General features: G+C 42.3%; 1 protein-coding gene across 7 annotated transcripts in view; it reads right to left on the bottom strand.

Moving 5' to 3' along the window:
* Window positions 1–25902, bottom strand: part of TET1 (tet methylcytosine dioxygenase 1) — a 132145-nt gene that overhangs the window by 72897 nt on the left and 33346 nt on the right. For 6 of the 7 annotated variants that reach the window (XM_073353481.1, XM_073353482.1, XM_073353484.1 and 3 more), the window contains 3 exons: window positions 9915–12471; window positions 5570–5660; window positions 4850–4943 (listed from right to left, as the gene is read on the bottom strand). In XM_073353481.1, the coding sequence (XP_073209582.1) occupies window positions 4850–4943; window positions 5570–5660; window positions 9915–12471 (2742 nt within the window). Of the gene's footprint in view, window positions 1–4849; window positions 4944–5569; window positions 5661–9914; window positions 12472–19994; window positions 20272–25902 lie in introns of all 7 variants that reach the window. The other variant, XM_073353486.1, reaches the window with a different exon arrangement.

The raw sequence follows: 25902 nt of genomic DNA, 5'->3' as shown, positions 1-25902 counted from the left end.
CCCAGATGAAGTGAGGCAGGGGCCGGGGCAAGATGAGCACAGTGGGGCATGGGGCGGGGGGAGGATTAGTCCCTGCTGACTGGAGCAAGGCAGGGGCCGGGGGCAAAAGCACAGTGGGGTGGGAGCAACGGTTGGTCCCTGGAGCAAGGGAGGGGCTGGGGGTAAACTGCAAGCATAGCAGGGCTGGGGAGGGGATAAGCAGGATCCCATCCCCGTCCCTACCCACACAGAGCAGGTACCTACCTTCTCGCTGGTTCTAACCCATTCTCTTCGTCTCTCTCTGCACTGAGCTGCCCCTCCTCCAGTGTGATGAAGTGGGAATGTTCTTAATGTTTTCTCTGAATACTGTGTGGGTGCCTCAGTTTCCCCTATGCATTTCTTAAGTATCTAGGTGCTGGGATAAGGGTGTGTGATTGTTGCAGAGCGCTAGGCAGGTGTGATGCTGTCTTCACAGAGAATGGCTGACAGGAATGCAGGGTCTGGCCAGGAGTTAGGGTGCGGGAGGGGGCTCAGGGTTGGGGCAGGAGGTTGGGGTGTGGAGTGCTTACCTGGAGCAGCTCCTGTTTGGTGCAAGGGGTGCAGATGGGAATGGAGGGGGTGCAGGAGCTCCCATTTGGTGCTCAGGGTGGGGGTGGGGATGTGGGCGGAGGGTTCAGGAGTCAGGGCATGGGGGAGCTGGGGATGGGGGGGGGGTGCAAAAGTCAGGGCTGGGGTTGTGGGGGTATGTGAGGGGCGTGCAGGAGTCGTGGGGGTGCGTGGTGGAGGAAGAATGAGTCAGGGCGGGAGGCTGCAGGTGTGTGAGGGGGGTGCAGGAGTCAAGCAGGGGGCTGGGGATGTGGGCTGGGGTCGTGGGGGTGCTCCCAGCCCTGAGCGGCTCACGGCAGGGGGCTGGAGGGGGTGTGCCCCGATTTCACCCCCTTCCCCAAGGCCCCACCACGCCTCTTCTCTACCTCCTCCCCCAAGTGGCGAGCTCCCTACGGCCCCGCTCCTCACCCTCCCTCGTGCTGGCAAACAGCTGTTCAGCGGCGGGAGAAGTGCTGGGAGAGGCAGGGGCGGGAAAGTAACATGCTCGGGGAAGGGGGGGAGGAGCTTGACTGCCGGTGGAGCCTGCCTTGTTGCAGCAGGAGTCCGCAGGACCAAGCTTCTGCCCACTGCCCCCGCAGGAGAGAGTGGGGGTCAGAGAAGAGTGGGCAAGGCCAGGGTCCCTTTGGAATGTGAGCCCGGCGCCATGGTAAACCCAGTACTGCTGAGAGCAGACAAAGGTGTTCAAGGTCCTGAGATCCAGAACTGGTCGCCCATTCACCCCCTCTCCCTGGATTTTCTTTGGGATGAGGAAGTATCGGGAATAAAACCCTTTTCTGACTAAATCTGGGGGAACACATTCGATCACTCACAGTGTTAGGAGGAATTGTATCTCCTGCTTCAAGAGAACCTTGTAAGAAGGGTACCTGAAGAGGGATGGGGTAGGTAGGGGCATGCAGTAAGGACAAGACCTGGATGGAATAACCGGTAGAAATCACCTCCAAGATCCTCCTGTCTGAGGTGATGAGCCCCCAGGAAGATAGAAAATGAGAGCAATGGTCCCCATAAAGGTGGAGAGGGGAAAGGTGCAGCATAGGATCCAAACCAGGAGGGTGTTCATGACCCTCAACCAACGGTTCAAAATGGTTGTTTTGAGGATGTCGCTTTCTGGGCGTTCGCTGTAGAGCAGTGGTTCTCAAACTTTTGTACTGGTGACCCCCTTCACATAGCAAGCCTCTGAGTGCAACCTCCCTATAACACTTTTTAATACATTTAACACCATTATAAATGCTGGAGGCAAAGCAGGGTTTGGGGTGGAGGCTGACAGCTTGGGACCCCCCCATGTAATAACCTCACAACTCCCTGAGCGGTCCCAACCCCCAGTTTGAGAACCCCTGCTGTAGAGGTTGGTCCTCTCTTAGTGAACCTGGGCTTCTTCATAGAGAGTTCAGCTGTTCTCATGTGCTCGTAGTGGACTGTGTGAGACCATTGAGCCGCCTGTAATCTACTGTATTTTCCCTTTGCCGCAGGTGGCCCAGAGAGCATAGCGTCACCTGAGAATCTTTAAGAGAATGAAGTGACACGTGGCATCACTAAGGGCCCCTCAAAGGGAAGATCCTTGAGGGTAAGTAGGCTCCAGGAGGTGAGCTGGTTCTGGTTGAGTGTGTCTCTTGGAACCCCTCAGCAATGATGATTCATGCTTTCCCATAATTCAAAGGTCCTAATGAAGCAGGAGCCTGGATGGTACTGGGGACTCTGGATAGAGACCCTCAGGAGTCAGTATGTCAGGTGGCTTTGGAGGCAGTACTGAAGTGTGATCGGTATGCCTTTAATGTCTGGCTACAGAAGATGATACTGATGACAGTTTTGGCTTGGCTCTGGAGTCCTTGTGTTTCAAAGACACTGAGTCTGGTGCCGATGCCAGTGCCACTCTGTTTACCTGATGGCTTCTTGGTATGCAGCATAGTCTTCTTAGCTGGTCCTGTGGCCTTGGTACTGGAGGGGAGGGACCTTCAGCTGTACCCATGTGAGGACACTAGATCTCCTGAGACCCAGATCGATAGGGTGACTTTCCCATTCTCTTATTCCCATTCTGGAGAAAGAGGTCTTTTCTTTTTTGAGGGTCCAGATGGTGTTGAAGGGCCCCCAGGATCTTTGTTTAATCTTGCAGCAGAGATGGTTGCCAGGGCTTTCTGAGCAACTGGATCCAAAGTATAGGGGGTGAATCAGACCCGCACCCCAACCCCAAGTCTCACAGAGTGCTTTATCAACAGGAGTTTTAGTCTGTCCTCCCTCAGTTTCTTAAATCTGCTTTTAAAACCTGAGAAGATCTTACATTTGGAAAGGATGTGAGTCTGACCTTAGGCCAGTGGCCCTCAACCTTCCCAAACTACTGTACCCCTTTCAGGAGTCTGATTTGTCTTCAGTACTCCCGAGTTTCACCTCACTTTAAAACTACTTGCTTACAAAATCAGACATAAAAATACAAGTGTCACAGCACACTGTTACTGAAAAATTGCTTACTTTCTTATTTTTACCATATAATTATAAAATAAATCGACTGGAATATAAATATTGTACTTATATTTCAGTATATAGTATACAGAGCAGTATAAACAAGTCACTGTCTAGATGAAAGCATAGTTTGTACTGAGTTTGCTAGTGCTTTTTACGTAGCGTGCTGTAAAATTAGGCAAATATCTAGATGAGTTGATGTAATCCCTGGAAGACCTACGTGTACCCCAGGTACGCGTACCCCTGGTTGAGAACCACTGCCCCAGGCAGCAGAGGCAACTTGAATGTCCATTTTCATGGGGGGAAAAGATCTATGGCTGACTGGGCAGGGTTTGAAGCCCAGGGTGTTGGGCATAACCCATATACAAGGCTGCAGATCAAGGCCCAGACTGGGCAAAAGAAAAAGGGAAGGGAATGCCCACCCCACTCCTCAAAGCTTAAATTGTGCTAAATAACAAAGAAAGAAACAAAGAAAAAGAAAGAAAATACCAAAGAAAAGAAAGGAAGATTAAGTGAGAGAGATAACAAGCTGCATAGTTAGGTAACAGACACTGAGACACTGTCTTAAGCCACAGGCAGTAGAGAAGTAACTGGAGGGACGGTGGGTCTGCCCCCTCCCTATATACCCTCGTATCCGAGCACAAGCATGTTTAGGGTGCAGGGGCAGACCCACGGACACTGCTGATGAATGCACTTGCTGATGTGAAGTACCCACATCACCTCCATTAAGATTTTCAAAACCTAGTTGCAAGACTTCTGCCTCCATTAACTGTTCCAGCAAGAATAAAGACAACCAGTTCTTTCCTAGCTCTTTCCTGAAACTTGTCTCTGTTACCACATTTCCTGGCTTCCATAAAACAATAAGTGATACAATCATAGGGACACTATTCGAAAAAGAGTATTTATTTTCCTCTATGAAAAAAACTTGACAATCTTTTTTGGGGTCCTCAATTCACTTAAAATGGATGAATTTTAAAACATTACATGTACATATAATAAGGAACACTCGCTGTGCTAAGTCTAAAAAAATGATTTGGTCATTCCAAAATTATAAGTAATATGCACTTTCTAAATCTACCTCTGATTACATAGTCCTGAATGTCGCAATGAAAATATTTCTAAAATCACCTCCATTAAGATTTCCAAAACCTAGTTGCAAGACTTCTGCCTCCATTAACTGTTCCAGCAAGAATAAAGACAACCAGTTCTTTCCTAGCTCTTTCCTGAAACTTGTCTCTGTTACCACATTTCCTGGCTCCCATAAAACAATAAGTGATACAATCATAGGGTAAAAACTAAATGCCATAGCACCTACATTTCTGAGATCCGAGTTCACTTCCTCAAAGATAGTAGTGAGTGCCACGGTATCTCAAAGCTACACTTCTTTATCCACTTCCACCACACTTTGTTTGTTGTCTTCAGGCACTTACAGAACTGAAAGGTGGTTTTAAAACGTCATTGCATAGCTTTCCATCTCTCCTGAGCAACCATGCCTTCCTTTATCTCTTTTACTCACAGTAACTTTGTTCACTAGGGACTCTACCTTCCAAAAACTGTCATGATCCTCCTTTTCTTGATTTGGTCACTTCTCCTTTGAGCACCTTTCTGTCTTTCTGTAGTGTAAACTACATTACGACACAATGAACCAGAGCTTAAAAATATAAAACGATACCATGAGTGTACGTTTTCCTCAGCTGTAACGGTAAGGAGATATCTATGAAGAACTAGATATTCAGCCAAGAATCAGGTGCTATTTATGCTGCAAAACTATAATGTCAAAATGTAAACACATTAATGTAATAGAAAAACTTACCCATTTGGCAATCGGACACCCCTGAGAGCTTTTTCCTTCCTTGCCTGTATAAACCACTACCTCTATTCTGACAGCACTTCCTTTTGCTCCATACCTGCATAAAATAAAAAGTTTATGAATATAAACTAGACTCCTTTTGAACACCTGTTAGTAGTTTAAACTGGGAACTGGAAAGAAACAAAATATTTATCTATTTTAAGATGTGAAAAAGCACTTTTTACATTAAAAATAAATCTGCAAATACCACTTTAAAATCCTCCTTTCCTCCCCCAACAAACTACTGCTACTAGGGTTGTGTCATTTTGGAAATAGAAATTATCTCTTTGATTTCTGTATGTAGAGAATGTGTTCTATAACTTCATTTATTCTTTCGTTATTTTGACCCCTTTCTCTATTTCTGCATATATATATTTGCCTGTCTGCCTACTGGGCTCTTGAGAACCAAATCTTGACTTCCTTGGGAGTTGAAAGAACCCAGAACTTGGCAAGACTGGAAATAGCTTTTGCTGTAAAAAGATGACAACATTTGGTGTTGATGCAACAGTTCACTCCACGTACATCAGAAAGAGAAGATGTGGTACCAATAATTACTGGGGGGAAAAGAAGTGAAGGCTGGCAAAGGCCAAACATAATGTCAGCCATACCATATTATTTTCTTCTTTTATGTTTATATAATAATAAATCATTTTTATCACTATATAGTGAACTGATTTTTCTCACCTGTTTTCCATTATTTCCCTGACAGCAGCAACACTTGGTCCTGTCCCAAGGTGTGTATAATATGGGCCTTCATCTTTCTCTATAATTTGCTCTGCAGGAAGGATGAGAAAAATAAATTTGGCATTTACAAAATTTATTTACAACATTAAATAATAACCATACAAGTTTGTTACAGAATTATCCCTTGAATTAAATGCATAAAATCTTAAAGCCTTTAATCATGATTAATACGTAGTATATTAATAGGCCTCTTCTTAAAGAAGCAATAAAATGCAACCTTTGTGAAATTTGCTATCTTCCATAACCTGATGATGGACTTTTTCCTTGACACTATAAATAAATCAATTAATAATAATAATAACAATATTTTGCACTTCTAGAGCACTTTCTATCAGAGATTTACAGTATTTATAAATATTTATGAATTAAGCCTCACAATACCCCTGTGAAGTAGGGAAATTTTCTTACTTCATTTTAGACATAGGGGAATTGAAGAATAGAGAAGTTAAACCCAGTGTCACACAGGAACCTATAGCAGAACTGGGAACATGACACAGATCTCCTTACTATTTGGTGCTTTATGCACAAGATCAGAATTTTAGGACCAGAATAAGAAATCAGCCCCAATGGGCATGTTCTATTGTTTGATCTGTTCACACAAGCTGGGGAGTGAATCTACCCTGCACTAACCTGCCACAGACTAACTTTATGGACGCTGCTGATGCACATTAACAGTTTGTTAATGTACTTTGATCTAGTTCATTTTCAAAGAGGACTAATCAATGAAGCTTTAATGTGGATCAGCAGAGTCCACAAGGATGATTAGTCTGCAGCAGACTACTGCAGGGTAGATTTACACCCCAGCTTCCAACGAACTAATGATATGTCTACACTACACAGCTTTTAGCAACACAGCTGTATCACTTAGCCATGTCGCTAAAAGGCACGCAGTGTAGCCTCTGTTTGTCAGCAGGAGAGCAGAGAGCGCTCCTGTCGACAAAGCGCTGTTCAAACCAGCGCTTGTCGTCGACAAAAGTTTTGTCTTTCACGTGTCAGTGTAGACAGAGCCTAACTGTTCCTGTAGACATGCCCTTAATCGTTGTCACCTGAGTGCTTTGAAAGTCAGAAAGCATGAAAGAACTACATATCGCTGGTGCCACCCGTTAAGCAGTATCAGTAAATCTCTCAACACCATGTTGGTTCTGAAGGCCTCTAGCCAGAACTTTAGTTAACTTTTTTAATGCCACTCCTTAGAACAAATCAACCGAAACAGTTACCTGGTACAGCTAGTCAAAAACATTCCAACGAAACATCTTTCCATCAAAATTTGTCAATTCGTCAAAATTGAAATGTTCGGCAGAGACAGTTTGATTTTGTCAGTGTTCCCATGGAAATCTGCCTGATTTTCTCCCAGGTCACCTGCTTGGCTCCTGTCAGCCTGCCAGGTGGACTACCACAGGCTATATCTACAGGACAGACCTTACAGCGGCACAGCTGAACTGCTGCAGCTGTACCATTGTAAGGTCTCCCATGTAGCCACTCTATGCGGATGGTAGAGAGCTCTCCTGCCAGCATAATTATACCACCCCCAATGAGCAGTGGTAGCTATGTCAGCAGGAGAGCATCTCCCGCCGACACAGCACTGTCTACACAGGCACTTTTGTCAGTGAAACTTATGTCAGTCAGGGGTGTGATTTTTTCACAGCCCTGACAAAAGTGCTAGTGTACACAAAACCCCAGAGAGCAGGGAATTCCTGGCTCCAGGCAAGCCCTGCCAAGGAGATGCCCAGAGCCACAGCCTCAGTCCCTTTTGTAGTGAATTTCAAAATGTTGGGGGGATGCAGGGGGGAGTTGTTCTGAATTAAAACTAAACCCATTTTCAAAATATTGAATTCTTCCATGAAGCAGAGTTACCTTTCTCCAGCCAGCTTTATTCCTTGGCCACCCTGAGTCCGGAAGGTGTCCTTTCATTGTAAGCTTTGAAGGCCTATAGGGTCCACAATCCCTACCCACAGCATTCTCCCATGTAGGGTATGTCTACACAGCAGTGTGAAAGCCTGGGCTCAAGCCAAACTCCCTTTGCACTCACACATCACCTGTGCTAACCTCGGGCTCAGACCCAGGGTCCCAAGACCTTGTAGGGCTGGAAGGTCCGAGCCTGTGCTAAGCTGGTACCTACGGTCCAAGCCCTATTGCTTTCCTATGTGCACATGGCCCTGGTTTAACTTGGGTCCCAGAAGTCCTCTGGATCTATCCCAGAGTTCCCAGCGGCAGAGAAGCAGTGCTGCAGGCAACCAGTGTAGCGGCGGGAAGCGCCATTACTGCCTAGCCAAGTGTGCTCCCTCTTCCTGCTCTGGCTCCTCTTTGCTGCTGTGCAGAGCTTGCCCAAAGTAGGGAGCAAAACTGACAGGTGGTACGCGGCTCGCAGCTGCCAGGATTTTGGGGGTCATCCCTGCCCCAACTGTGCTGAGCTGGGCTCTCTGCTGCTCCCTCTCCCTGCAGGGCCATTATTTGATCCTGCTCTACTTTCTGTTCCTTGCTCCCAGGAAGCCCCTGCCGTCCCTGAGGTTGCGTGTGCAGAGGTGCCTGGGTAGCATGTACTGTGAATGGGAGCCAGCCCCAAAACTTCCCCACAGTCTCCTGGGGATCTTTTATCCCTGCCTCCTGGTGTGTGTGTGTGTGTGGTGTGTGTGTGTGTGTGTGTGTGTGTGTGTGTGTGCAGGGGGTGGGGTGGGGCCAGGGATAAGTTATCCTCCAGGGAAGGGGTGCTGGAGCACACTGCACTCCAAGACCTGGAGATGTACTTCTCAGTTTCACAGCTGGCAGCAGACAGGCTGGGGTTTGTGTGTGTTTTTCCTCTGAAACCTACATTTTATGTGACATTTCAAAACAAACAGACAAAAACAAATAAAACACAAACCAAACCAAAACACCTTCACTGAACATTCCATTTTAAAAATTAAGAATGACAAAGTTTCATTTTAATAGTTTGACGACCCTAGAGACTGATGTCCTAATTATCTTCAGAACATGTTTCTGCCAATGTGACTCAGTCTAAGGGGTGGAGAGTCCAATTCTCAGATTAGATGGTCGATTAATATAAAGCCTTCTCAAACTGCAGCCATTGGTTCTACTGAGACTGCCACCAAATGAGTTAATTATGCAGCTTACGTACTTGGGGACTCCTTATGTGCACCTGAGTCCCATCAACAGCACTGCCACAGTTAAGAAACAGGGTGGGCAGTAGAGTTTCCCTACGTTGCACCACGTTCTTAGAGCTTGAGTGACGACATTGCTGTGTAGACATACCCTTAAACAGTCAACTTCACCCTGTGAGGATGCCCTGTGACTATGTAAGGCATCAAGGTCCCACACCATGGATACAAACTGTTATGCCGTTAGCCTCATCTCCCACACCCTATGTAAGGGCTTGTCTACACTACCGGCCGGATCGACGAGCAGCGATCGATCCAGCGGCCGGTGATTTATCGTGTCTACTATAGACGCGATAAATCGACTGCTGATCTTTCTAGCGTCGACTCCGGTATAGTGAAGACACCACAGTAAGTAGATCTAGCTACGTCAACTTCAGCTACATTATTCACATACCTGAAGTTGTGTAACTTAGATCGATTCCCACCCCCACCTCCTGTAGTGTAGACCAGCCCTCAGACTCTGCGATAACAGACACCCATAATCCTTCTGTAAGGACTCCCACAACAGTTGGGACAAACCAGTCACAAGGACCACCAATTAAGACATCATGACCACCCATATCTGTGCCCTATCTCAAATTCTAGGTATGAATGTTGTCCCCTGCCTTGTCAGCCCCGAGCAGTCTTTAGAAGGCAAAAAATTCCCTGTGGCTTGGCCAATCTGTCACGTGGAAATTCCTTCTTAACCTCGACAATAACGACTGATGAACTGGAGCCCATTTCCATGCCCCAAGCCAGTGGTCACAAAGTCAAAAGTGGGAAGATGGCCCTTAACTGGAGGGATGAGTGAATGTCTCTCCCTTCCCACTGTTCATCTTTACATGCCCCTGAACTCCCTACACACACAGGCCAATCACTGATTTGGTGACTTAAAACTTAACAGCTGCAAGGCAGAGAAAGCCCATAAAACCACCTCACTGAAGTTACCCACATAAGATGGGGTGGTGGGAAAAGCACCTTCCTCCCTCCCCTTGATGCCTAATTGGCAAGGACCCAGCAAACAATGAGCCTCATGGAGACAGAGGTCTGCACATAAAAATATTAAAAGGGTGCTTTCTTCTATTAAGAGGAGTGATGTGAATATATATTATTTGAAAGTTGCATGCAATAATTACCTAATAGGCACTTACCAACACAGTCACAGATTGGAAATTCAGACTGTCCTTTTTTGGTAGGCGTATCAATCAGATTTTTTGTAGGAGTGTCTAGGAACTTCATAGGAGATTCAAGAAAACTGCTGAGGGTATTCTTTGCCGGAGAACATCCCAAGTCACCTATGCTCTGGGGGTTTTCAGTACCCAAACTTGTTGATGTCAGAACTGTAATTTCACCTGCACAATCTATATTCCTGAGAGTTTCTACTGTGTGTGGTAAATGGGTCTCACAACAGGTAACTGGGAGTGTTTGCAACTTCTGATCCAATTGTTGCTCTGCAGCATTCTCCTGAAAATTTGCATGGTCTTCATCAGATATCTCATTAGCTCTCTGGTTAGACTGATTAAGTGTTTGAGGCAAGGGATACATCTGAATGACATTCATTGTTTGCTGTACCTGAGAATTACTATATTTTTCTGTAAACATCTGTACATTTTCACTTGGTCTGTTTAAACACGATTCAGTTTTAAGTTGTGAAGCAACCATAGGATTACTGGAGAGCAGGCCATTATATTGTGAAGAGGTAACAACAATGTCACTTTTCAGTGGATCAATACCTTGTGTGTCATTGGAGCCTACAGTTTTGATGTGCTCAGTTACTACTTCACAGCCAAACAGCTTGTCTTTTGTTTTCTCCCATGGTACCTCAGGTAGATGTCTATGGATTTTTATCTGAGTTTGTGGAAGAAATAATCTAGTTTTTTGTTGTGATGATAAAGTACTTTGATTCAGTTCCTTCTGTACTTTGGTTCTGGGAGATTTTTTTTTTGATGCAGCTATTTTCAAATCCCGTGGCATGGTACGACCAAGTGGTTTTGATGATATCCAAATGTCCTGCAACTCATTATGCTGGTATGCCAACTGCTCTTGCTGTTTTTGATTATTTTCTTGATAGTCCGGTACTTGAGGCTTCTTTTTGTGTCTTTGTTTCCATGGTACAGTTTTTCCTTTTTTATGTGTTGGCTGTTTTTGCTTTACTAACAATGAACTATAATTGTGCCTTATAAACACAGACTGTTTTTTCTTCAGTAAGCACTGGTCCTGGTTATGTTTTGGCTGAATCTCATGTGATATTAGACTGAGAAGTGATGTCTTTACATCATTCTTCTGCTCTGGACTTGTCTGATTTGATTCAATTATTGCTGCAAGTTGAGTTAACTGTGTAGCTACATCTTCTTCATCCTGGCTGTGAATTCCTCCTTCCTTCATTGAAAAATTACTTTTCAAGTTCAGATCATTATAAGCTTTGTTTTTCTCAAACTGGCTCAGAATCTCCAATTTGCTACTTGTTTGATGGGCATTACATGAATTGTTGAAACACGTAGCAATGGTAACTTTATCATACAGAGAGTTTTTCTTGGTAGTATGACCTGAAGATGACTTTGCATTAGGTACTGAAACAGATAAATATTTGGTCTCTCTTGGGGATACATATGATCTATATGATCCACTGGTAGTATTAACAGATTTATCATGGGGTTCAGAAACAGTACTTTGGCCATTGTACAACACTGCCTTATTAAGGAGCTGCTTCTGTGAACGAGCACAGCGATTCAAGAGATGTTGTTCATTCTGTAAGTAAGTCTCTTTGATTTCTTTCAATGTAGAAGAAGTCAAAGAGCAGGAAATGTCCCTTTTGTAATTACGGAGTAAATGGGACGTTGTTTGTTCTGCATGTTCAATATTTTTTGTTTTATCTGGTGCAGATGCTTCTAATGGGGCTTCTGATAATTTTGTTAATGCTTCAATAGCTACAACCTGCTCTACAGTTAAGTTTCTGTTTTTAATCAGGGACAAAAAAGTTGGCTGAAGTGAGGAGTTTTCAAGTTGTGTCTCTTTGTTTGGTATTTTAACAGCACCTTTTTCAACATGGACTTCCTTCTCAGGCACAGGTGTATAACATGACCTTTCCTGTATATCCACAATGGAATTAGTTTGCAAAATTGAATTGTCAGATCCCTGAAAGGTCTTGCAGGTACAGTTTGACTTCTGCCTCAGGAAAACATTTCCTTGTTTTTCTGGATGAGCACAGCAAACACCAGTTGTCAAAGTGCTTACAACATTATTCAGATTAGCAGTATTTGTTTGATGTGAAGGGGAGTTGTTTTCTCTGCAGTTGTTTGTCAAATCTGCCCTTTCTTCTACAATTACCTTTGTCAGTGACACATCAGATTCTGATGGTGGATAATGTATGTTTACAATGCCATTTCTAATGGTTTGTGCAAACAACTTTTTTGGCTCAACTAATTCACTGGGAGAGACTGCTCTTTCTTCTTCAGAATTTTTCAGGTGTTCATTATCTGTCACAGTTCCATGGATATCTCCATTGACACAGATGCTAAATGATGGTTTTTCATTATCTGTCCACTTCTCTGCTTCTAAGCCTGTCATGCTTTCTTTTTCATTAGACTGTACATTTTCAAAGGGCACTGTTTGATTTGTTTTCACCCTGTATTTTTCACCATGACTGCATATACTGCATTCCATGAGTCCTGGTCTGAGGCCATTTACTGGTTTGTTTTCTAAATCTGCCTAAAAAACAATACAAAAAATAGTTGTATCAGCTGTTTAAAATGTAAGGTAAGAAGCAGTGACCCTACACTAATTAAACCCTTTCATGGATGATGTAAGGAATGCCATGATTGAGCATTCACAAACAGAGCAGCTGCAGATAGCCAGTAGCACAGGCAATCCATAAAAGAAGATCTGAAGACGAAGGACTTGAGTCTCACTTAAACTAAGGACCCTTTACAACACTCTGGCAATAAATGCAAATGTAATGGGCTTTAGTGTAACAAGAGTCAGGCCCTCAGGCCTCAATCCTGCAATGAACTTTGTTTTAGCAGACACCTTATGCCTCTCTGGAGCTCACTGCAGGATTAAAGTCTAAGGCAGGGGTAGTCTCTAGGTGGACCACTGGCCAAACTGGACCGCCAGACACTTTAAACAGACCCCAAAATCTTTTAATTTACATATTATTAATTATTATTATTTTATTATTATTTTCTCTGGAGTCTGGACCTTGACTATACCTTGACCAAGAAATTTTGACCTTGACAAAAAATAACTGATTAACCCTGGTCTAAGGGCTTGTCTACATGAGAAAGTTTTACCAGTTATATCAATATAATTATACCAGTATAATTAAACCACTATAGTTATACCAGTGTAATTCCCCATGTGGACACTCTTATTTTAGCATAAAAGTAACTTTTGGGGGGTTAGCTTAAACCTCTTCTAATGCAACATAAGCTAACCCCCAAAAAGTCACTCATTCCTGATTAAGTGTCCACATAGTGAGTTATACAGGTATAACTATATTGATTTAAATTCAGACCTTAAATTATACTTTAGACCTTTCCCATGTAGACAAGCTCTAAGAGAGATTTAAACAGTAAATAATACTTTTATGGTGATTTTAGATTAACTATATTTTACCAGTTAAATGCTGCATTAAGTATCAATACCTCTTGCACAATACATCATCAAGGCTGTTGTATATCATACACCATAGTGACTTTAGGGAGAGTATTAGGAGGGTAGTCCTTTGCTGCACCAGTTTAATCAAAGTCTTCTGAATTTTAGAGTTTGATTTAAAATAAAAAATGTTTAGTCCTAATCACTGCAAATCAAACCTTCCAAATGTGACACAAACATGACACAATGCAGGACTGTCTTCCTGAAACTTCAGATAACCTGAAACAATGGACAGATTCTACCCCAAGTTCACAGTGTTGCAACTGACAGCAGAATTTGGATGGAAAGCTCTAAGAGAGTCTGAACTCGCAGCACTCAGCTAAATACTGCTTCAACTTTGAGATCTGCCTGAGGACAATACAAAAAGTCTACATTAATAACATTTTCAAAGCAGGGGAGATGGGTGGGGGATCAGAGCATATAAAACTCTACACACCACTTAAGTTCTCCTTAAGCCTTTGCACAGAGTTTATGCAAGACTCAAATGTATAAGGCTTTGTGAAGACCCTCTGCGCAGGAGTGAATTTTACCATATTTAATGGAACAGAGCACCGTGAAGTTTCTTTTCTGTGGCAAATTGATGGAGAACTCCTGATGACAAGTGGAAAGTTGGTACATATACATGGCTCAAGTGAATGTTTGGATTGTATCTCAGCAGAGCACTATCTGACCACTGAACATTCTCTAATATAACTGAGCAAATTTTCTTATTTTTCCATTTTAACTTCAGTATTCTAATAATATTTTTTTAAGTTAAATGCGTTCTCCATCTTCACTGGGACTACACATATATTATTGGAGCCATGTCAGGTAACGAGACAAAGTTGGAATGTTTCATACTGGGAAGAACATTAATAATGTGCATCATACAAGCTATTACGTTATGAAGGAAGGATCTATATAATTTAAGAAAACATTAAAGCAGGCAATCAGGGTGGATAAAAATTGATGTTTTGGTTTCTTTTTTAATTAAGAAATTGATTATTAATTTTAATTGGATTTTTATTTAAATTAAATACATTTTTATTTTTAAAAATAAACCCATTTAAATTAAATTTGAAATTACGACTACCTGTGTTAAGGCCTAAACTTTCTACAACCCATTAAAATAATTTAACTTTTTTTTAAAAAAGCTACATGAATAAGCCCTCCTCAAATTTTAATAAGTTAAAGAGTGTTGCATTTTTAATTATATACAGAATCAGGAGAAAAACATTTTTAACTTTGGGGTCAACTCACATGTTATAAATATGTCATACTTTCATGTACTGCATTAAGTAAGTATCTATATTATTTTCAGTCTTTACAATATTCAGAAACACTTCCTGTTTCCATGCAGAAAAGCTTTTGCGTAAATTACTTTTGGTGTGAGTTTAGCAAACAGGTGCGGAGACAATATTTTCTTCATTTTATTCAAAGTTGAGAAACCAGCTGGGAATTGAAAAAGCAGGAAAGCTTGTTTTTGTTTTCTGATCTATAAATAAAAACCAGGTGGGAAAGAATCAGATATACTAATTCTAAAAATGTAAAAGACATGGGACCAGATTTTCAAAGATACTTAGGCATCTAAAGAAGCAATCCCTAGCCAGATTTTGAAAATGCCTAAGTAGGTTAAGAACCTAATTAGCTCCCATTGATCTCAATAGCTGTTAGACACCTAACCTGCTTAGGCACTTCATAAAATTCCACTAGGCACTGTGACAGACCCAGACCAGTGGGGTACAGGAGTCTGGTCATATTGGGATCCAGGTACAGGAGTCTGGTCGAAGGCAAATATACTGGCTACTGGATGAATAGTTTTCTGGTCCCTGAGTGACCTGAGCAGGGACTGCCCTAGAGCAATCAGGAACCTGCTAGAACCAATTAAGACAGGCAAGCTAATTAAGACACCTGGAGCCAATTAAGAACTTACTAGAATCAATTATGGCAGGCGGGCTAATCAGGACACCGGTTTAAAAAGGAGCTCCCAGCATTTGGGGTGTGCAAGGAGTGAGAAGGTGTGCGGCTGGAGGACTGAAGAGTACAAGTGTGATCAGGCTTCAGGAGGAAGATCCTGCAGTGAGGATAAAGAAGGTGTTGGGGGAAGGCCATGGGGAAGTAGCCCAGGTAGTTGTAGCTGTCACGCAGCTGATACAGGGGACATTGTAGACAGCTGCTATCCACAGGGCCCTGGGCTGGAAACCGGTGTAGAGGATGGGTCTGGGTTCCCCCCATCTCCTGATCAGAGACAGGAGGAGTTGACCTGGTCTGTGAGAAACACCAGAAGGGAAAGTCTAATTTGGAAAAGGGATCTGGCCCTGACCCACTAGGTGGGACACAGAGACTGCGGGGATTGTTTTCTGTTTCCCCCATGCTGGACAGTGATGAAGTTAGCTGAGTGAACGACAGGTTTGAGCCTCTAGCAAAGTCGCCAAACTGAGGGCTGCCATGAACCTCTGAGGCGAGCAAATCTGCCAAAAAGTGCCACACCCACCAAAGCACAGAAGGAACTTTGCCACAGTACCTAAATACTTTTGAAAGTCTGACCCATTGTGACCAGAAACAAACTGTCAATTCACTACACACAATTAATACTTTATTTGCTTAATAAAGCCGTTAGTTTTAAATGCAAAACATGTTTTAAGAAAAAGTTTCTTATGTATCTAGCATATTTAAGGTAGTTTTATTTAAATCATAAAAACTATTTGCTGCTGTGTGCATGTTTATTGAATTCTACTGTCCATCCAAATGCAGCATGACACAAATCCTGAGTAAAAAATGATCATCCAGTAAGAAATATGGATCATTCACTATTTCATAACATAAAAAAGTAAAATTTAAGACTCTTGAATAAATTATATTAAGCAATATGATTTCTTAAATAAATGTACATATAGTATATCTCCTGGTTAGTAAAAAGAAGTACCAAATTTAGTTTAAAGCCTATATTTAATTACAGATTAACATGTTTTAATGGTTATATCAAACAATAAGAATGAGCCTTTCTTTAGGAAAATAACTAAAGTACAAATGCAAAAGAGGATTAAAATCCATTATTTAAATCAAGGTGTCCTACTCGGTAACTGAAATCACTTTGATTTAAATCAGATCACTTCAGCAGACAATGCTTCCAGAAATCCACCACTCAAAACTAAACTTACAGCTCAGACACCAGATGGAGCTTGGTGTTCACTTTAAAACAGTTTTCTCTTTGATAAACAAAATAAGATAAGAAAGCAGGGACCCTAAAGTACACATAGATAACACCATTGATTTTATCAGAGGCATCACAAGACCTGTTGGGTCATGGTTGTGAAAACAGATTATTCAGCAACTATGTAGTAAACCAAAATTTAGGGAAACAAGGCTATGAAAAAATGAGACCTTATTTAACAAACTTTCATTAAACTTAGATATTTACCTATGTTCTTACAAGCTGCACCCCACGGACCATCTATCTGAACCAGAAACTGCATTTAAACGAAGCCTTTTTTTTATTATATAATTTCATTTTACCAGAAGGTGAACTGAAAGGTGAAACTGTACTTTCTGTTCAACAGAAAGTTTGTCATAGGAATGGAGACCATTGTTAGGGAAGGCAAAAGGGCACTATAAATTATATTATGCCGGTTGATACAGAATATCTAACAAGAGAATAATGTCTACTTAATAATTAAACTGAAAAAGATGGTTCACAATTGATCAAGGGCCTGTGTGAAGCAGAGCAAATCAGGCTCAGAGAAAGTGGTAGCCCTTTCACTAAGGCAATTACCTTAGTCCTTGTAGGTGGGCATATTGAGTATGAGACCTGGGGTGAAACCGTGGTCCCCCTGAAGTCAACAGAAAAAACTACCCCTACTCTTTAATACCTTATCCCACACCAGAGCATGCCCATTGTCTCTTTATGACAGGAGACAAGGGGATTCTGAAGCATATCCCTCAGTTGCTGGTCATTTTGAGCACATCACTCACATCAGTTCCGAAGTTGCCCATGTTCTACACAAAATTGGTGTCCTCTCACTTCTGCCTTTAGAAACAAAGAATTATGAAACTGAGGTAAAGGAAGAGTTCTTTATGTTAAAGAAATGAATCCACCAACAATTTAAGATTCCAGCATGAACACATTTATATTCCTTACATTCTGCGTCATTGTCACACATTTGGGCATTGCAAGATTGAGAGGTATGTTCTGAAGAATCATGGAGTTGCACAGAAAAAGGAACAGGACAACATATCAATTTGCTTTTATTCCCAGAGACTGGTTTACCTACCAGCTCGCACCTTCAACACACAAGGTCCATTGACATACAGTATGTGAACTACATGATTCTTCAGAGCAGACCTTTAATTCTTTTGCAGCAATACACTCAATCATTTTGTTCTTTAATAAAATAATTTTAGAAAACCTAGTATCATTGCTGGGCTTGAAAATCATCAGGAGAGTCACAGAGGCCCCAAGCCTGCAAGTGACTGAATGCGCACAGGTGCACTGCTATGCCTGTGCAAAGCCCCAGACACCTCAGTAATAAAGGGTTTTATTCTAAAAATCAAACTATTTCCTGTACTCCATAATTTCCACTAACATTTTTGGAAGTTATCCACATGCACTGAGCAGAAAAAAGATCCTGATGAATCATGTCATTGGCATGGTTTGGTTTATATCTTATTTTTCCATATAAGAACTGGAATTATCATGACATATGTTCCAATAAAAATAACCAAATTCTGTACCATTTGACCACTAGATTTTTCTCTCTCTTTTACTTATGAAAAGATACCAACACAGAGTCAAAAAATACAATAGATCTTTGTTCTTGTGATCAGAATTTCTAGTGGCTTTTCTTGTTTAATAATTAAGGTTGGTTTTTCTTTGCTTGCTATATGAACATAAGAACCGCCATACTGGTCAGACCAGTGGTCCATCTAGCCCAGTATCCTATCTACCGACAGTGGCCAATGCCAGATGTTTCAAAGGGAATGAACAGAACAGGGCAATTATCAAGTGATCCATCCCCCCCTGTTGTCCAGTCCCAGCACATGGCAGTCAGAGGCTTAGGGACACCCAGAGTATGGGGCTGCATCTCTGACCATATTGCTAATAGCCATTGATGGACCTATCCTCCATGAACTTATTTAGTTCTTTTTTTAATCCAGTTATAGTTTTGGCCTTCACAACGCCCCCTGGAAACAAATTCCACAGGTTGCTATGCCCCACTGTAAAAAGAAATGGTCACAGAGGACTTCGCAGAGCAGGGTTCACGTAATTATTTTCTCAAGATATATTGCCATCAGGTCCTTCACTTATTCTGCTTACATATTGTGACAAAGAATGGGCCAACATTCACCACAGGAGTCCAGAGCCATCTCTAAACTCTATGATATGTAGTAAAAGAAGATGGTCCTTGGCATCCTGGTTTCAACCCTTTTGTTCCCTACATACAGTAGTAGCATGAGGTACCGTGATAAGCAGATGTAACCCAGAACAATTACTTCTGTGACCTGGAATAAAAGATAACACACAGACCCAGATCCTGGCAAGAGTGGTTAATGGGATCAGACACTCCAGAAGAGTTATATAACAAGAAATGACATGACCCTTCCCTTTCACAGGGTGCATGGGGTTCTGCCCAGGTGTTGCACAATGGAGCTACAATGCAGGCACCAGTCTGGTATTCATAGGAATGCTACAAACTCTTAGCCCCTGTGAATGACAGAAATGACTTGAGAGTGCAACTGTTCCCTTGCACATTGTGTCCATCCACAGGGAACTGGTGCGTGTGGGAGCTGAACAGCTGTGCACAAGACTTTTCTTCATCCAGTATTCTAGCTGTACCTACTGCCACACGATTTGAGAACACACGGTTTTCCCTGCACGTCCACTCGGATTGGCGCACTGCTGGTGGTATCTCAGGGATAGGTCTCTATGCTGACAGCGTGCTGCACATTGCTGCCAATGATGGAGGCTTGTGCAGGATTTGTTGGCAGACTGCCATTAAATATAGAACAACAGTTGATTAGAATTTATGGGCCCACCTACTAGCTGATGCTCTATGTCTCAACATGGACCTCTGGCAGTTTTAAGTAACTATATTGCACTTATGTAACGGCAGTGAATCTGAAACTTTTATATCTTGTAGTAAACTGCATATTTGCTGCTATGTACACTGGCTTATCTATGCACTTCTTTGCTAAGATATTGAACTGGGCCCTATGACAATACATTAAAAAAATTCACATGCAAAATGTTTTGCTCCTCAAGACGAGGATATGTTATTCTTTTGACGCTGCCCCAGTATAAGCTGGTGACACCCCTTCCAACTTCAGACGATATTAAAATAAAAGATTTCAGAGTAACAGCCATGTTAGTCTGTATTCGCAAAAAGAAAAGGAGTACTTGTGGCACCTTAGAGACTAACCAATTTATTTGAGCATAAGCTTTCGTGAGCTACAGCTCACTTCATCGGATGCATCCGATGAATTGAGCTGTAGCTCACGAAAGCTTATGCTCAAATAAATTGGTTAGTCTCTAAGGTGCCACACAAGTACTCCTAAAATAAAAGAGTATTTCTAAAAATTACCGAGGTTCTATATCCCCTTACCCTAATCATTTGGGAATATTTCTTAATATCACACAGAGGAGGAGTTGTGGAAGTGTTTTAGCAGAGACGAAGGTCAGTTTGTGAGTGTGGGGGAGACTTGTCCTGGGAGTGGAGGAGGCCTTTGGAAGCAGAAGATGATGATCAGATTGGTGATATATAGGTGAGATGAGCTGCTGAAGGGGTTGGGATGATGGTGTTTTTCACTGGGGGGAGAAAAGGGGATGCCCTCACTCATGACCTTCCCTTCCTCCAGGATTTCAGAAGTATCCACCATTGCCTATTCAAATATATAAAAGAAGGTACATTCAACCAAAGTAAATAAATAGATCAACTATCCTCCTCCAATCACTTCTCTTTACACTTGTTAGTTCTACTTTAAAAAAGAAAAAAAGGATAAGAGCTCAGAGCTCCTCTTCCACCTACTCTCAGGATGGACTCTACAGCTCCAGCTGGAAAGTTTGCTTAAGCTGACAGAGTTTACATTTGCAGTACTTAGTACCCTTACCCCACCAGCAAAGAACTCTTAAAAAAGCTTGAGTCTTAAACAAATAGGAGATTTGGAAAACAGCAGTCTGCTCCTGTTTTCTCCCTGCCTCACAGAAATAGAGCAAGAAAGGGCCAGCAAGAAGTTCACACATTCAGGGTATGTCTACGTAGCACATTAAGATCAGGCTCTCATTCAGCTCTAAGCCCAAGCTCCCTTCCACCTGCAGAAAAGACTCAAGTCGGGAACTCCTCTGGACTCGGGTCTACAGACCCTGCTGGGGGGGTGGGTCAGAGCCCAAGTCCCGCTGTGATCTAGGACAAAACCCAGGCATCTTGCAGTATGGATGCAAATCAAGTCTAGGTTGCCAGGCACGGGTCTGTAGAGTCTGCCAACACTATCCCACAATCCCCTGGGGCTGTACTTCCCAGTCCTTCAATCCCAACACTTCCCACTCGCTTCCCAGGAACGAGCAACCTCCTGGTTCAAATGCAGCTGCTCAGCGTTTCATCCTTAATTTCCACATGACCTGCTCAATTGGAAATACAGTCAGAGTGTATATTTCATCCATTGCTTGCTTTAATATTAAGAGTGCAAATTACAGCGGGAGACAGTCTGTCTGTGTACTTGTAAAGAGGTTCTCCTGCATCTCCATGTCAAATCAGCACCTTTTTGACTTTACCACGAATGTTCAGCACTGCTGACTGGTGATGAAAGTGAACTTCTCAGAGTAAGAACCCCAGATAGTTGATTTTGATCCAGTGTAGTCCCTATGTACTAGGGCTGCCCCTAACTTATAAGCCCCCTCCATTCTGAAATGTGCTGGTCAGCCACTAGATGCCCAAATATCTTGTTCCAGTACATGGATAGCTGTCCTCCACTGGCCTGAAAGAGAAGCTCATGCTTCTATCAGAAACCTCCTGACTCTCAATCAGTCCTGCCTGAAAGGACTGAAAAACCATAGCTAGTGACTAGACTATTCATAGTTCCTCTCCACCCCCAGAAAAAATGAAGGGGATGTAGAAATAATTTAAATTTAATTTTGCATGTGTATCTTACTGTGATGTGTGATTAATTTCTTTGCTGCTCCAAATGACGTCTGAAATGGCCAGTGTTTTTTGTGTGAATAAAATAAAGCCCATTGATAAAAAGTATCATCCTGTGAACTTGTATTAAAGTGGCCTCTCTGACAGAGTGGAAAATGTAATTTTTTAATCATGGTCAGATAGTAACATGGTCTCTCTCTTTCCTTTCAAGGTCCTTTCACATTCATAGGGCAGACACAAAGCATCAGCAACCGGGAGGAGCAGACCCACCCACTGTGGGCAAGGAGAAAGAGAGTCCGAGATTAGCTAATGGAGGAGATTCTAGATAAAACTAATTGGCACATAGAGTTACAGAAGGACCAAATGGAGCATCAAAAGAATAAAGATGCAAGAAGGGCGGAAAGAGAGACAGAGGCTGCACAGAGCTAGGAGAGATTGGTGGACAGATTCATGGAGCATGACCTCAGGTTGTGAGTGTAGCAGAAGGAGCTGTTCGAGCGATGACTTGCGCTTATGGCTACCAGAGTGCAGGCTCCATGGCACCTTCAGCTCCTGCGCCAGCCCCGTGCCCTGAGTCCCCTCCATGTTATTGTGTCCTGCAGACTATGGAGTTGGACAATTCAGGGGGTGCCACACCACCACGCAAAGTTGATTTGCCAACTCCAAAGTGCTTAGCCACAGACCTGAAGCAATTTGGGGTAGCCAGGTTCCGGCATGCAAACACAAAATGGCTTGGCCAGATGTGTTTGCAAGCTAAAATCACCTAAACTACTTCTGGTCAACTCCTGTGGGACAGACAGACAAGTTCTCCCATAAGCCACTATGAACCAAACCCTAGAGCAGCGTCAGCAGGAGAAGGCACTAGGAATCCTGGGATACAGCGGTATATGCCCAAGTTCTGACTTGGGTCTGCATAATGCAGGATGGATGCACCAGCATGACTGTGGGACCCAGGTTTCCAATGGAGTATGGATGCTCAAGTGTGGGCTTGGAAACACTGAATGGGCAAGCGTGCATCATGCAGACTCAGGTTTAGTGTGTTGTGTAGACACACCCACACAGGCTTCTGTGTCTGATTCGCCTCTCACTTGTACCAGAGTAAATCCAGGGAAAACCTATTTGAGTCACTGGACACATCAGTGCAAAGTTATTAATGAGAGGAGAATGAAGCCTACAATCTTTAGCTTCCAACTCACTGCCCATGCAAGCCCACGTTCCCATGCAATGACCTGCAGCAGCCCCTGACATTCATGATGAACTTGGAACGCAACTGCCTCTGTATATCACCTGCCCACCTCACTGTTTGATTCTGCATGTGTTGAAACAATGCAAATTGTTGGTGTGGTCTGGAACACAAGATTAGAATTTCAAATTCCCCAGTTGGCACACAAGGAAGTCAGAAAGTAGCACACCAGGTCTCAGACCAGTGACAGCTGGGACCAGAACTCAAGTTAGGTATGGAGGAGCGGTCAGGCAACTGAGGATGCAGAAATGGAGACAATCCCTTAGTTTCAATATAATCAGCTAGTACACCAGTACATCCCCACATTGTTGATAAATGTGCTCACTCTACCCTTGAAACCTGCAAGGACAACTGATTTTACTTATTCAAAATTGAGTTCTGTGTACCTCATCTGTGATCTATGGAGCAAAACCTGTGCTAGTCAAGGAAAGGAGTCACATTATTAGTTCTTTCCCTCCCCGTTCCAGTTCAAACAGTGAAATAAAATATTCCAACTATATTTCAATTCCAGATCTCACCTTTTTAAAAGTTTTCCTATCCTGCATCTGGGACTCAGTCTACCAGGAAAACATCCAAAGCATTTTAGGACATGCAACACTCAAAAGGTTATGGATGCTGGCAAATCTATTCAGCAAAAAGGTCCCCTGAGGTAGGACCGTATTTAAAAAATAAAAACCACGGTTCCCAACCTCTTTAGGTCAATGTTGTAACTCCGGCTGGGAGGCAGAGAGTTCATGCAAATGACCTCTCAGTGTACCACTCCGTGCTGCTTAAATCTTTGGTTACTGTATATTGTCCTTAATGGGTGCTGGGAACAGACTGTAGAAAAGAAAGAGGTGGAGAAAACAACTCATGGAGGATTTGAAGACTAAGAGGAAATACTGGATTTTGAAATGGAGCATTTCCAGTAAGGACTACTGTAGAAAACAATAATTTATTCTGAAGAAATTTAGACTCAAGATAAGGCCAAAATGGACAAAATATTGGTATTGGCTGCTTTTAAAGATAACAAATGAGATCACCCACTACCTGAGAAAAAGGATAATTCCTAATTTACAAATGTAACATTTTATTTTTTCTTTCCATATTATAAAAAACAGAAATGTCAAAACCAACCTCACACCACACTATCAGCAAACTCTTTCTATCTTTGAAGTTTCCAATACCCTTTGTCTCCTCTTAGTAAACCAGTTTTCTATCCAGGAATGAGTGGAATGACAATAGATCTGGTAGAACAGAACTTTTAAAGCAATGTCAATTCATATATTTAGATTGTTTGGAATGGAAATACCATTCAGAATGACTCTCCTCATATTAATATTTATCTGAATATTTTAAAAAGGTACTACTATGTATTCAGATATAACACTGATTCTACTTGCTCCTTCCACACAAATTTCATATTCATTCCTGCTGTCAGGTCCTAAATGTTTAGCTTGTCATCAAACTAGTTTGCTTCCTGTGTCTTTGGGGTCAGTAAATTCACTTGAACTCACCTTCAGAACATTGCCCAGATCTGACACTAGACTGCCCCTCTGCCAAAACTTTCACTGATGCCTCCCTTTCTTATTACAATTCTTTCTCTATGGCCTTCAACTCCCCTAAACTTCGGGTTTGCCCAAAATACAGTGTTTCATCCCATCCATACCTGGATTAGGAACACATCAGCCAATCCCCAGAAATCTTCACTAGCTTCCTGTCCATTACAAAATCCAGCACAAATTCTCTGTAGCTATTACCTCCCTCCCCCGCTTTCCAATCTCATCTCCATTTTATCTATACTCCTCAAATAGCAAGCATCTTTGCCCAGCTTGTCTCTCCAGAGAGAGAGAGAGAGAGATTTTTCTTCCCAGCTTCTTTCACTATTTGGAACCATTTCCTTGTGCATGATTTGGTTTCAGAAAGAATGAATTAGAGAACCAATCTCTTTTCTTCACATATAGCTCCTAATTCTCTCTCTAAGGGCCTGATCCCGAAAGGTGCTGAGCACCCACAACTCACATTAAAAACAATAAAAAGAACAAGGAGTACTTGTGGCACCTTAGAGACTAACAATTGTATTTATTTATTTGTTAGTCTCTAAGGTGCCACAAGCACTCCTCGTTCTTTTTGCTGATACAGACTAACACGGCTACCACTATGAAACCTGTCACCATTAAAAACAATGGGGATTTGGTGTGCTCAGGACCTCTCACAATCAGACCTCAAGGGCCTGATCCGGCTACCCTTCTTGCTTAATAACTTCAATGAGACTACAGACATGAATAAGATCAGCTCCTAAATGATGATATGTATCAGTGGTATCTATGCTGTAGTTTGGACCATTTCTGGCTCCCAAGACTCTAAATTATTGCCCTCAAAGGTAACTGCAGTAAGGAGAAAACTTGTATTTGATTATGAATTAAAAATGTGCACTGAGCTTTAAAATTATTTCCATCAGACCCATTGCTACATTAAGTAGATAGGTGGCTTCCCTGCCAGGTTAGAGAAGCCTCAGGGAGAGCAGGATAGAATTTCAAATAGCAAAGGATTGTGCTCCTCCCCTGACAGTCACCCAACACACAGCTCAGGACAAGGATAAAAGAGAACCTGAGCACAGAACTGTATTTCTACTGTAAGAGATGCTAATGCAACCTCGTGTCTTGTCTTCTTTTTACAACTGTGTTTTTTTTTTTTTATACGTTTTAGCATTTGTTTTCTAAACTGAAATGTAGTGAAATAAAAGCGATGCTGACAACACCGGAAAATGTAGTGCTCTGTTAATCCATAAAGGAAATGTGGTATGATCAGTAGCAATGTGCATTTCCTCACATTACCCTCCTAATATTCTTTAACTCAAATTTGGAGTGATTACCTCTAGAGGCGAGAGAAGTTCAGTCTCTGTATCCAGCCATTCAAGCTAGTTTCTCTGTCTACATATTTATAGTGTCCATCACAATAGCATGTGAATACACAGTTTGACTTGTCTACTTAGAATGCTAAAAAGTAAAGTAATCAGGTAGGATAGTCAGCATATTGTGGATCTGTGTTCACTAGGAACAGAAGCCACAATTCACTGTACATAGTTCACCAAACTGGCACCAGGTAGAAACAATTTTCATTCACTGTCAAAAGAAAAGGAGTACTTGTGGCACC

This window comes from Lepidochelys kempii, chromosome 7 (genome assembly GCF_965140265.1).
Source record: "Lepidochelys kempii isolate rLepKem1 chromosome 7, rLepKem1.hap2, whole genome shotgun sequence".
Classification (NCBI taxonomy): Eukaryota; Metazoa; Chordata; order Testudines; family Cheloniidae; genus Lepidochelys; species Lepidochelys kempii.
The sequence above is the reverse complement of the archived record's forward strand: the minus strand, read 5'-3'. Positions and strand labels throughout refer to the sequence as shown.